Below are 14,330 nucleotides of genomic sequence, written 5' to 3' on the forward strand. Positions count from 1 at the left end.
TAATCCAAGCTATAAAATATTTGAAGGTAGGTGAATGAAGATTCACCAATTTCCACCGAGATAAATGAAATGTATTATTAGGTTTTAATTGGTTTTGAAACTCCTAGATTCTTTTAAGATTCATTGCACTTTTCAAAGGCATGTTTCAATCTCGAGTGTGCCCTTTAGGTTTTGTGACTGGGATGCCGAGGATCACAAAACAAGGTGTGAATAACCATGCTAATATACTTGGTACCCTTAATATTTACCCCTCAATCGATGTGACGGTTAACCACACACGCTCCACCGATACTATGATAAACATTAAGTTACCCTTTCTCTACCTTATTAAATCAAGCTAGTGTGCCGGTTAACCACACATGCTCCAATAATTGACTTAACCAAAATGCAAAGTGTAATTTCATGGGCTAGCACCAAATTCACATTTTCCTAAGTAACTAAGATTGGGTATTAATAAGAGTTTAGTTACTTAGTATTTATCATTAATACTTTTAATGAAGGGAGAATTATAGTCCTTGTCCTACCCGTTCGACTAACGACCCTCCACCGGTCAAGGAAGCGGTGGGTGAGAGTGGACACCCATTAAACTGCCATTTTATAGGCAGTAACCTTATACCCCCCTTATAGACCGGCTTCGTGAATGAGGCCTACTAATGGTAAGACGACTTTACTCTTAGACATATATATATATATATATATATATATATATATATATATATATATATATATATATATTTCTCTACCTTATTAAATCAAGCTAGTGTGCCGGTTAACCACACATGCTCCAATAATTGACTTAACCAAAATGCAAAGTGTAATTTCATGGGCTAGCACCAAATTCACATTTTCCTAAGTAACTAAGATTGGGTATTAATAAGAGTTTAGTTACTTAGTATTTATCATTAATACTTTTAATGAAGGGAGAATTATAGTCCTTGTCCTACCTGTTCGACTAACGACCCTCCACCGGTCAAGGAAGCGGTGGGTGAGAGTGGACACCCATTAAACTGCCATTTTATAGGCAGTAACCTTATACCCCCCTTATAGACCGGCTTCGTGAATGAGGCCTACTAATGGTAAAACGACTTTACTCTTAGACATATATATATATATATATATATATATATATATATATATATATATATATATATTTCTCTACCTTATTAAATCAAGCTAGTGTGCCGGTTAACCACACATGCTCCAATAATTGACTTAACCAAAATGCAAAGTGTAATTTCATGGGCTAGCACCAAATTCACATTTTCCTAAGTAACTAAGATTGGGTATTAATAAGAGTTTAGTTACTTAGTATTTATCATTAATACTTTTAATGAAGGGAGAATTATAGTCCTTGTCCTACCCGTTCGACTAACGACCCTCCACCAGTCAAGGAAGCGGTGGGTGAGAGTGGACACCCATTAAACTGCCATTTTATAGGCAGTAACCTTATACCCCCCTTATAGACCGGCTTCGTGAATGAGGCCTACTAATGGTAAGACGACTTTACTCTTAGACATATATATATATATATATATATATATATATATATATATATATATATATATATATATATATATATAAACTTATAATATTATAAAGTATAAGGGTTGAATTTTAACTTTTAAAATTCTAAGGGCTTAACTTGGAATTAAAGTATTCATAAGTGAAAACTTTACAAATTCTAAAACTTGAGGGCAAGTTTTTGAAACTATTCATAACTTCTCATTTCATAACTTATGAGTTTAATAGTTCATTAAAATGAAGACTCTTCATTTTTTTTATGTAACAATTTATTCTTTAATAACACTTTTAAAGAAGTGACTCTTAAACATCCATAACCTGAGGACAAGTTATGGAGTCATAATACTATTTAATGAAAAAAACTCTTCATTTTTTTTTATTTAACCTTTGGTACTTTTATGAGTTTTAAGATTCATAAATGTGACCTTTTATGTAACTTGAGGACAAGTTACAAAAACACATTTTATGAACTACCTCTAGATTAATTAGGATTGAAAACAACTAAAACACAAATTTTTTTTCCATTAATCTAAACTAACTCATAAATCAAGGAAACATAAAACTTTTGGTAATCCATAACTTATAGAGTTAAATGCTTTTTTTATGATGAAACTTTTCATGTTCCATAATTTAAAAATAAGTTATGGAATTCTTTAAAACATTAACACCAAATTTTGTAACTCCATAAAAACTTTGAATCGATTTTTTTTAAAACATTTTCATATCCATAACTTATGGAGGTTTCAAAAACACTTAAGATCACAACTTTAAAAAAAAACTTTTGAGCTCCAAAATTTTATGACAAAATTTGTAACTCCTTAAAAGATTTAGATCAAACTTTTAAAACTAACAAAATAATCATATCATTTTATCTTTTACTAAATTTGACCTAATTCAACTCATATAGCAAATGATTCAAATTTTACAAATAATTAGTTTTTTCACAAAACAAGTAATTATCTTAAAATTTGACAAACTTCATGTTTTTTTTTCATTTTTTTCCAACTTTGAAAATCAAACATTTGCATGAATATAACAGAAAACAACCCATGACTCTAATACCACTGTTGTGTTTAGAGCATTCTAACACTCCTAAGTGTACATGCAACCCTAAATACCTTCGATCTATGTTTTCTCTATTATACATACAAATATGAATATCCAAGGTATTATCCTAACTAGCATACCAAAACATTGATACTAGGGTAATAAAATAGATAGAATACATACCTTGTTGTTGTTGCTTGACTCCATGAAGCTTGAGAGCCTAGTGCCCCAAGTGTGATACCTCAAATGGTTCACACAACATCATGAACACTTGGAATGACCATGAGAATAAGGATACTTTGGTTCTCTCTAGTGAAATTGGACTTGCTCTTTTTGTGTACACACACTAGTGCCAATTTCACCAACCAAGGACATCTTTATATAGTGTGGAGATTAGGGTTAAACCCTAATACCCATGACCTTTCATTTCATATGATCCATGGGTTAAACACTCCATGGACTATCCATGAAAACTTAGCCCAACCTAAATGAACTTGGCCCATTACACAAATATATCTTAGAGTCCATATTTAATTAGTTCCTTTTGCTCACTTAATTAATTATAAATTAATTCTTGATCAATACTAATTAAATAATATGTTTATATATTAATATATTAGAACTTGTAATATATTAATATAAATCACTAGTATCCTTTTTCCTCATCTTGTCTATCCAATTGTCCCGATGCCATGCAACCCAAATGGCCCATGCTGGGTCGGGTCAAGTTTACCAATTATAGTTATGGACTTAGACATTAATCCAATAGGGTTGGGTTGTGTTTTGACCCAAAGAGAAATGGTGATAGCATATGCGTCTTGACAACCGAAGCAGCATGAAAAGAACTACCCCACTCACTATCTGAAGCTGGCAGCAGTAGTTTTTGCTCTAAAAATATGGAGGCATTACCTCTATGGCTCGAAGTGCAAACTTTTCACTGATCATAAGAGTCTCGAATATCTCTTTAATCAGAAAGAATTTAATATGAGGCAACGACGCTGGCTAGAGTTACTTAAGGACTATGACTGTAAGATACTTTACCACCCTAGTAAAGCAAATGTTGTCACTGATGCTCTCAGTCGTAAAGTCAATCTTGAAAGAAAAAGGCCAAGAGCATTGAGAATAGAAGTTGTCTCGAAAATTATGGAGAGTATAAGGAAAGCTCAAGAAGAAGCTTCTGAAAAGAATGACCGAAAGGAGGAACGTTTAGGCAAAGTGTTAGTGTTCGGTGTAAACAATCACGGACTGAAGGTATTCCAAGATCGAATTTGGGTGCCTAAGTTAGGAGGAATAAGAGATCTTCTAATGGAAGAAGCTCACAAAACCATGTACTCAATTCATCCGGTAGCACTAAAATGTATAGGGACCTAAAACCTTACTACTGGTGGCCGATGATGAAGCTTTATATTGCAAAGTATGTGGCTGAGTGTGTGATGTGTGTAAGGGTCAAGGAACAACATTAGAATCCATATGAGGGTTTAGAACCTTTACCTATGCCTATGGGTAAATAGGAAGTCATTGCTATGGATTTTGTCACTAAACTGCCCAGAACAAAGAATGGTCACGACATGATTTGGGTAGTCGTTGATCGCTTCACTAAGAGTGTGCATTTCATAGCAGCCAATGAGAAATGGTCTATGGATAAGCTTGCGAACTCATACATTACAGTTGTTTCACCTCGCGATTTTGGAGAACTCTACAAGAGGAATTGGGTACCAAGTCGTGTTTGAGTACAGCTTACCATCCACAGACTGATGGTCAGAGCGAGCGAACGATACAAACACTTGAATATATGTTGAGAGCATGTACCCTGGAATTCCAAGGTAACTGGGATGAATATTTACCTTTGGTAGAATTCTCCTACAATAATACTTTTCACTCGAGCATAAAGATGGCACCTTATCAAGCTATGTACGGACAAAAATGTCGTACGCCGTCTTGTTGGATTGAGGCTGGGGAAAAGCAATTTATGGGACCCGAGATAGTCCATCAAACTGCTAAAAAGTTGAAAATGATTAGGGAGAGAATGTTAGCAGCTCAGGATCATCAAAAGAGCTATGCTGACAACAAGCACAAACCGATGAATTTTGAAGTTGGAGATTCGGTTTTGCTTAAAGTCTTGTCGTGGAAGGGACTTATAAGGTTTGGAAAAAGGGGAAAGTTAAGTCCAAGGTTTATTGGACCGTTTAAAGTACTTCAGAGGGTTGGGAACCAAGTTTACAAGCTCGAATTACCTGAAGAACTGAATGGCATTCATAACACTTTTCATGTGTGTTATCTAAGGAAGTTCATGGGAGAAGTTCCCGACATGATTCCACTTTCGGACTTGAGAATTGATGAGAACAAGATGTTAATTTAAGAACCAGAGGCAATCATTGACCAAAAGACTAATAAGTTGCGACACAAGATGGTCGAATTAGTGCTTATCCGTTGGAAACATACAAGTGAGCCAAATCTCACTTGGGAGACGGAGAGTGACATGATGAGTCGCTATCTGCATTTGTTTGTAGATGTGTGATTCCGGGGACAGAATCATCATAAGGTGGAGAGAATTGTAATTCTGGGCCAGGAATTAATGATGATGTAATAGTCTAGGTTAACCTTTGTCAGCCGTTTTGAAATAATAAGAATGTATTATTTGAGTATTATGTGTTTTATGCATAATTGCTTAATTGTGTGGATTAAATGAATTAAGAATAAATATAAGCGTGAAAATGAAATGTTAGATAAACCCAATATCGATACATGAAGATGTAGTGGTCGTTACGAGGTTTCCGAATATATAAAGAATGTCAAAATCCGAGTTATAACGAAGAAGTTATGACTTGTCGAAGTTTCGCGACAGAACTGGTACGACACTGCGGGACGTAAATAGTGAAATGTCGATAGAGCAGTATTTAGCCTTAGTGATCTAAACAAAACTCATACAATACGTTAAACTGAGAGCGTGCATAAAGAGAGCGTCTAAATCTGACTTCGTATGAGGAAGTTATGATTTTTCGAAGTTTCAGCATTAGCAGTATGCAGCCCAAAGTTCGAATATGAGATTGAGCGATATTTAGCCAAGAATATCTAAATGAGGATTGAAGATCTCATCAATAGTAGTCCGATGAAAGAAAGACAGATGAAAATGGACGTCAGACGAAGAAGTTATGGATTTCTAACGGAGTTTTCCTGTCCCGGCCTACTAAAAATAATATAAAAAAAATATAAAAAAATTAAAGTCAAAAATAGCCAGTGGAGTCTAAACGAGAGTTGTAGAGCATAAGCTCACCTACGCGTGCATATAAAGAACGTCGAAAACGAAGCTCGTATGCGAAAGATATGAATTTCCGAAGTTTGGAACACAAACTTCAAGGTTTGTCAGAACTCACGACGTGAGCAGTGTCCTCACGACGTGAGCAGGCAAGTTGCAATGACGCACTAGATGATGATCGAGCTCATGATGTGAGTATAAGAGGCTGACGACGTGAGCATAACATTTTTGCCCTATAAATAGAAATCAAAGGGCTAGCCGGGTTTGGTTGTTCCTTTCTCACTCTCTCCCTCCGTATTACCTCGTTTTGCATGCAACTTATACCCCAAAGCCCCAGTATCATCCCGAGACCCGAAGCAAGTCCTAAAGCCCAAAGATCCCGAGAAGAAAAGAGTTTCTGAGCTGAAGATCTGCCTGTAAGAAGCCCGGTGTGTGAAGATCTTCCAGATTTACCGAAGAATGCTACTTTTAAATCCGTAGTGTTGTCTGATCATCTTCTGATCAAGTGAGTGTATATTTGTTTTCTTCTAACACATAGATATGAAGTATTCTTTATAAAATACGTGTTATGAGTTTATTTATTTGAACTAGTTGTTGAACGGATTTTTTATACAGGTTTTAAGCTGTATATAAATGTATATATTTTTATCTACAAAGATGTTGGGGTAGAACATAGGTAGATAGTGGATGTGTGATGAAATAAAATGATGAGAGGCCTCGATGTTGTCGTTGATCTAGTCATCTAGCAGAGTATGGATGAAGACCACAGACTCTTTCTAGACAGTCCAGTGGAACGCTAGCAGTTTCATAACCTGTAGGTGTTGTGAACGATGTGTTCACCGGTGTACTCTATCCCCCTCATGGTTGCCTTTAGGACATCTATTGTCAAGGAAACCCCTTTGCAGTAATGTATGTCCCAATGAAAATCCTAGATTAGGTCCCTTGTAATAGTTGTTTTCATGGGGACTTAAAGAGAGGATAACGGGATTGGGTGATCGTGTTATTGTTGGTCGATGAACTAAATATAATTATTTATTGTGGATTGAAAACCCTATATGCTGACCAGGCTCCCAAGCCTGGCCCACTCATGTTTTCTTTGTATTACAGGTAATGGCACGAGAGCATAAGTTGGATGAGATTGTCAAGATATTTTTGGATTATAGACCAGTAGTTATATGTAACTGTTGTAAGGTCTATTTTGTATTGTTTATGCTTTTGGTCTGTATCGAAACATGAAATCCTGGGGTTTTGTTATATAATGAAAATACATTTCTTTAAAGGAAAGCTTTGATAAACTTAATTTTATCATATTGTGTTTTGGGAACAATTCCGCAACTCTTTTAAATCGAAAGATTACTCTGAAATTATTTTAAAAGCATAAATGAAACTAGTCTTTTTTGGCTGTGAAATTTGGGATGTCACAATCCATCTTCATAATCTCATGGATACTTCATCAGAAGAAGTAACAGAGAAACCCAGTTGAATGGGTTGAGGCAGGGCAGATCCATGAGAGTAAATTCATAAGTTGAACTCACTGCCCCACGAGCAACCTTGAAACGAGCATTGATGAAGCTCTCAGTTTCAATTGGTCCATGCACCTTCATAGCTGTAATCTTCTTTAAGCTCCACGTTTCATATTGTGGACGTATGTGCTTCAAGTAAAACGAACATAAAGCTTGATCATCACTTTTTTCAGCTGGAAAAGAGTTCGCAATTAAGTCAAAGCTGCGAAAAAGAAAAGCCTTTGGAGTGATAGGCAAATCAAGTTGTAGGTCTTAGGAGTTTTCCAAGTTGAATGACCCAACAGGCTCTAGCCAATAGACATTTGGATTTTCAATGGCTTCTACAAAATACGCTCAGATGTCCATAGAGGAAAGATGGTTTTCTAATCTTTCAAAGTATCCTCTGCATCACGAGCAAGCCTTACTTTCTCTTTATCTTCTCTAACAATGTGATTGTGTTCATCAATATCAGCTTCACGAGCCTTCCTTCATTTCAACTCATGCTCATCAGGTTCATCCTCTTCACTGTCATCAATAATCTTTTCTTTGCCTCTAGAACTCGAAGATGCATTAGCCTTTAGTTCATTGATTTTAGGCTTTTGTTCTTGAAAATCATCACCCCCAGTTGGTTTCTTGGCACTTTTAGTTGTTGCTTTTTGTGCCTCTTTAGTTGCTTCTTCCCTTGTTTTGGAATGGAAGATTCCGAAAAACCCTGAATCCTGTCTAACATAGAGAAGATAGAAGTTTATCCGCGAGATGTTGATGGGAGGAAATAGTAAGGAGAGAGTTGCGAGTCTCTATCAAATTATGTAACTCAGCATTCGCATCAGCAACACAGCTGTGAATGACAACATTATCCGACTAAAGATCAGTAATTTGTTTGTTGGCATTAGTTAGCTTCATTGTAAGAAGCTTTACATGCTCAGTCTTCACAACAAGCTCATCCATAATCTTGTTCTCATAAGAGTGATCAACTTGAAGCTTGTCGATTTTTTACGAGATGGAAGTCTGAAACTCTGCATTATCAGACTGCATAGTAGTGCGAAACATCTTGAGAGCATCTTTTTCAGCATGAAGAGACGAGCCAAGAGTAGGAATCACTTCATTCACTTTCGCAGTGTTGGACTCAAAGGATGTCTGGAATGTACCCATAAAAGCTTGAGCATCAAAAAGTAGTTTTGCGACTTTTTCAGTCGTATCCTTGCAAGTTTGTGCAGAATCTGCAATAGCTTTATTGGTGAGAGCACGGTTAGAAGCATGATCTTTTGTAAGCATTTCCAAAACGACTTTAACAAAAGCCTGTGAGTATTCATCACTTGATGAGGCTTTGGAGAACTTAATCAAGGAATCCAGCTTGGAGTTTAGTTCCTTGAACTGCTTCGTAGTCATGGGAGCATCGTCTTCATCACTTTTTTTTGTTAGACAATGAAAGGACTAAAGTGAAAAGCTTCAAATGCATCTCGGTCATCACCAAACATAGTGTCTGGATTATTTTGACGCAATGGTAAGATGGGAGTGGATTCAAGACTAGGAGTGAAACCTAAAGTACATGCCCCCGTACCAGATACGTTAATAGAAACTGGAGGTGCACTAGTGGATGTGGTCGTTGTTGATGTAGATTCTGTGAACAATGGAGTGGACTGTACAAGAGTAGCTTGGGGTTGCGAAACACCCATAGTCGGACATGGTGCGATGGTGATGGGAGTGGTAGTAGTAATTGGAGAGTGAGGAGGAGTGAAACCCTAGAAAAAGTCATTTGTAATTGGAACATATGTAGCCATTTGGAAAGTAACCTCAAGGTTCGTAGGAATTGGCTCCGAAACTTCAGGATGCGAATTCGCAAAGGTATCATCCTGTTCGTGCTATACTTGCTCTTCGATGCGAATCTCATAGATAGTTTTGGATTGCGAATCCTCCTCTAGACTTGGGGTGGGAGTTCATGGCTTGCGAGCGACATGCTTCAATCTCTTCTTTGGAGTCTCGATAGGTTTGGATGGACCACCTTCCCCTTTCATTTACCTCCCTTCTTTGGCTTATCAACCTCTTCTAGAACCTTTGTTATTGCATCAGTCATTTTACGTGGACCTGAAGCTGGTAGACTGTGATAGGCTTGGATAACTTCACTTGCAACTCGGATGTTGTGAAGTATCGGTTCCGGAATTCATCCAATGAAGTTGAATCTGGAAGTGTCTAACATAATGATGTTTGTGGTGTGGAAAACTTGAATGTTATCCGTAATTGAACCCTCTATCATCGGAATTTTGAGGCGATCGATAGCCCTCTCTACAACGAGTGTCCAAAAACATGCACAGGAGATCTCATTATGCCTAGTTGTAGAAAGCGTACTCTGAACGAGTTAAGCCCAAAGCATCGACCCGTAGTCGAGATTGACTCCTAAGTAAACACCATACATGATGGTCATGAGCAGTTTGCTCACACGGTCTGAGCCTATTACCCTTTCAGAAAAGCTTTTGAAAATCAAAGTAAACAGTGCATTCCACACAGGTGGAAGGTTACGCTTCTTGAATTTGGAGACGGTGGCCAGATATTCCTTGTAGCCCATTTTATAGAACATTTGCAAGATAGCAGAGTTGGAGATGGATTCTGGATTAATTAGGTCACGGCCTTGAGGAATCCCCAGCAGGCTATAGAACCTATACTTGATGATGTGGGTTTTCTTTTTTGTCAATTTCAAAAGTGATCGTCTCTTCCCCTTGTTGGTAGCGAGCAGTCGAGTACACCTTGGACAGATGAACCAAGTGTACATTCTTAGTTTTTGTCAAAGCGATAACAAAGGAAGAATAGCACATACACTTGATTAAAGGTTGGAAAAAAGCGTCGTACTTGGCTAGTTCAAGGTCTAGGATGAGTTCTGGTTAGCCTTGATATTGAGTAGAGTTGATTGGGCCATTTGATCAACGACAAAAGTTGTTTCAGATGAGGCTGCCATTGTTGCTTGGTGAAGAAGATGATGAACAGTAGAGAGAGAAATCGCCGGAAGAATTTCGATTGCTTTGAACGTGGTAAAAATAATGAGTGGTCGAAAACCTTTTATACCGTAAAGTAAGAGAGAGAAATTTGGCGGTTTGTTACATCAAATTACTGAAAAGTCTCCTAAAAAGATGTGATTGACAGCAGTGTCAGATGGCATGTGTCAGGCGGCGTGACAGCAGGCGTCGTTTCAATTTTCAAGCGCCAAAATTCAAATCTTATCCCCAAATACCGTCACTTCAGTTTCCAAATTTCGTAGTTTCATACTTTTGCAATTGATTACCATTTACTGTACTCCGAACCTAAAATTCACTGTTAGGACAACAAACCAGTTTTTTGAAAATCATAAAGATCTTCATACAAGAGTGTGTCAAAGATAAAGAAATAAACAAATTCTCTAATGGATTCTAGTGATGTCATTAGAGACATAAATCAGATGAATCCCGGGTAACGATCTCTTCCTTCGTAGTCAAGAGAGACTTTGAAGTGCTTGTGTGGTGTCTCGTTGAATTACGATCATATGTTTATGGAGAAATAGTGAAAGGCTTCTTTTAATAAGGAAAAGGGGTGGCTTCTTCTTCAACTAAGTCCGAAACTCAAAATAAGTCCCAACGTTCGTATGAAGTACTTGTTTGACCAGTGTAGTCATAAGAACAAGTATGCTTTGGAAACTATATTAGTGTTTGGGTAATATGGAAATCTCTAGAAAAATAAAAACTAGATCTTATGGGAAGAAAAGTCTTAGGTCTAGAACATTTCGTTAATATCTCGCAAAAATAAAAATAGATTTCAAGGTACAAATCACAAAAGTGGAGTTTCGTTAATTCCATGGTGATTAATCTAGAACTTTTAAATTGTTCACCGTCAATGCATAAATATGTGTTGGATTTTGGTTTTCACTAAATTTTTTGTTATAGAGAATTTAAGATTATAAACATAGTGATTGTGCAACCATAAACATCAGTTGTAATTTCTGAGAGTCTGAAGGGCTGCGATTGTGAAAACGAATATGATGGAAAAAAAATTGGAGATGGTTCTGAAGAGAAATGTACCTCTGCTATACGAAAGTGACCAAGTAGTCAACTCTTAACTCAGTGTGAGAAGAGTAAGGCAGCTCAATGACTTATGTGAATTTCAGTCTGATTGGGAAGAAATGATTGGTATTATCAATTCATTAAGGCTTCAAACATAGAGTCTCAGAGGCTTCGGACTACATGCAGCAACATGCTTCTAATGACACCTAACTAGTGTAAAGATTAGAAATTCAATACCTGCCTCATCATTCGTAATTGAGATTATCATGATATAATTTGTTCGTCTTGCTCAATTATCTATTAATTTTGATGTTATATACAATAAAAAAATAAATAGAAAGTATTTTTGGATTTTCGAATTTTCTGAAAAGGAAATACAAACATAAAGTAATAAAATATTTTTGGATTTTGAACTTTCTGAAAAGAAATAAAAACAGAAAATTTAAATAAGTAAAAACACATCAAATATACAAAAGTATACAAGAAGCTTCGAACCTTCGAATGAACAATGGACTGCGAGCCACTACGAGCATTCGTGGATGAACAGTAGACTACGAATAACTATGAAATTTCACGGATGAACAGTTGACTATGAATTACTACGAGCATTCGCACCCATTCGCAGTTCAATCAATACTTTTCCCAGTGCGAAGGTGGTTTCGGAACGGATTCAGCTTCAATCATTCCTAAGCCTTGAAGAATGCAATTAAAGGTTTGTTTTGGTAAGGATTTAGTAAAGATGTAGGCCAGTTGATCAGCAGATCTAACAAATTGTATCTCAACATTTCCATCTTCCACGTGATCTTTAATAAAGTGATACCTCAGTGCGATGTGTTTGGTTTTGGAGTATTGCACTGGTTTGTGACAGATGCGAATGACACTTTCAGAATCGCGGTGTAAGGGTATTATTTTCATGTTTATGCCATAGTCCCTTAACTGACTTTGAATCCATATCACCTGCGAGGTACAGGAGGCGGCCGCAATATATTCAGCTATGGTGGTTGATAGGGAAACGCAGGTCTATTTCTTTGATTGCCAACTGACGAGTTTGTCATCAAGAAATTGACATCCTCCAGTTTTAGAGATCCACACAAAATCCGGATCCTCAAAATGAAACCGATCGATCCGAAATCTGGTTTCGGTCAAAACCGGTTTTGACTAAACCGGATCGGATTAAACCGGTGACCGGATTCAAACCGGTTTGGCTTTCCGGACTCGAAATTGGATTAACCCCTGGATCACAAACCGGATTCTACAAAACCGGTTCTTAAACCGTCAGAAAATTTGGTAAAAGCTAACAAAATTCGGATCAAACCGGTTTCAAATCGGATTTGGATTGTTGACCAGATTCGGATCGGATTTTGACCGGATTCGGATCGGATTGGACCAGATCGGATTGTTGACCGGATCGGATTATTGACCGGATCGGATCGGATCCTAGGTTTGTGCATCTCTATCCAGTTGTACTTTTGCGATCAAGATCGCAACCTCCGAGATCAACATTACAGAATTCTTGTACAAAGAACCCTGAACTAGATGGGTACCAAATTCCAAGAGAGGATGTTCGTTTTAGATACCTGAAGATGTTCTTCACAACGGTCATGTTGTGTTCATGAGGGTTGGCTTGAAACCTAGCACAATAGCAAATAGATATCATAATTTCTAGACGACTAGCTGTTAAATACATCAATGACCCAATCATTTGACGATAGAGTGTCATATTTGCAGCTGGTTTGTCCAAAGATGGTGTTAGCTTAGTTCTGAATCCCATTGGAACCTTCACCTTCAAATCTCCCACCATAACAAACTTCGCAAGTAAGGTCTTCATATAAGCCTCCTGATTGATAAATATTCCTTCTTGACTTTGTCTTATATTCAAACCAAGGAAAAAGTTAATCTGACCCATTGAGCTCATCTTAAACTTAGTTTCCATCAACTTTCGGAACTCAATAGTTAATCTAGGATTAGTAGATCCGTAAATGATGTCATCAACATAAATTTGCACAATTATCAAATGGTTACCATCTTTCTTGTGAAAGAAAGTTGGGTCGACCGAGCCTTGTTTAAATTTAGACTGTTTTAAAAATCTAATAAGAGTTTCATACCAGGCTCGTGGAGTTTGCTTCAGACCATAGACCACTATGTCAAGAATGTAACAGTGGTTCAGATATTTTTCGTTCATGAATCTAGTGGTTGTTCCACATACACTATTTCTTCTAATTCCCCATTCAAAAAGGCACACTTAACGTCCATTTGATAGACTTCAAAGTGCTTATGTTATGTATATGCCAGGAAGATGCGAACTGACTCCAGCCTTGATACTGGTGCGGATGTTTCCTCTTGCATTGCATGCACCAAATTAGAATGATCAACAGCAATTTGAACATTTTTGGGTTTAATTTTGGAGATAAACGAATTAAACATGTAATATTCCACTTTAGATAAGAATGCAGTCTTCTTCGCCTTTTGTTATGCCCTTGTAAGAACTCCTGCAAAGGCTTCTCCGATTACTTGTGTTCTGGGATGATCCCCAGTCCATTTGGTTAGATGAGGATAGTTTGGATCATAATATGGATCCAATTCGACATTTATTTCTTCAAATTCAGATTGATCATCCAAATCATCATTCGTATTTTCATTCTCCCCCTCGAATGATGGAGTTGGCTCTTCATTCATAGTTGAATCCTCCCCCTGGATGGTGGTTCTAAGCTGATATAAGGGGTTTCATTCTCACCCTGAACATGTGTATGAGGTGAGGAGGTTGAATAAAAATCCTCCCCCTGTGGTGTAGCATTCACAGCTTGTGATTGAGATGGAATTTTAGAGTCTTTCGGAGTGGGCTGCTCATGTTCCATATCTTTCGTAGCATCATCAATAATCTTTTTCAATTCGTCTTCTTTTTTATCTGCTTCCTTGGATTCTGAAGAGATCGCCTTGTCAGGTTCGTCAAAGAGGTTCATGAATTCCTCATAAAGGCTA

General features: G+C 37.2%; 1 protein-coding gene across 1 annotated transcript; it reads right to left on the minus strand.

Moving 5' to 3' along the window:
- Positions 1-12,804: 12,804 nt before the first annotated feature.
- On the minus strand, positions 12,805-14,027 carry LOC111896452 (uncharacterized mitochondrial protein AtMg00810-like). The gene is made up of 2 exons (XM_023892444.1): positions 13,863-14,027; positions 12,805-13,188 (listed from the first exon to the last, which is right to left on the minus strand). Exons 1-2 carry the CDS (start codon positions 14,025-14,027, stop codon positions 12,805-12,807), a joined length of 549 nt encoding a protein of 182 aa, XP_023748212.1.
- Positions 14,028-14,330: the final 303 nt, after the last annotated feature.

This window comes from Lactuca sativa, chromosome 3, assembly GCF_002870075.4.
Source record: "Lactuca sativa cultivar Salinas chromosome 3, Lsat_Salinas_v11, whole genome shotgun sequence".
NCBI lineage: Eukaryota > Viridiplantae > Streptophyta > Magnoliopsida > Asterales > Asteraceae > Lactuca > Lactuca sativa.

Bases quoted from the DNA above. Each gene is read 5' to 3' on its own strand.
- LOC111896452 (XM_023892444.1), bottom strand. From the start codon at position 14,027: ATGAATGAAGAGCCAACTCCATCATTCGAGGGGGAGAATGAAAATACG. The intron at 13,189-13,862 runs GTAATCGGAGAA...TTTATCAATCAG, and splicing joins GGGATCATCCCAGAACACAA to GAGGCTTATATGAAGACCTT.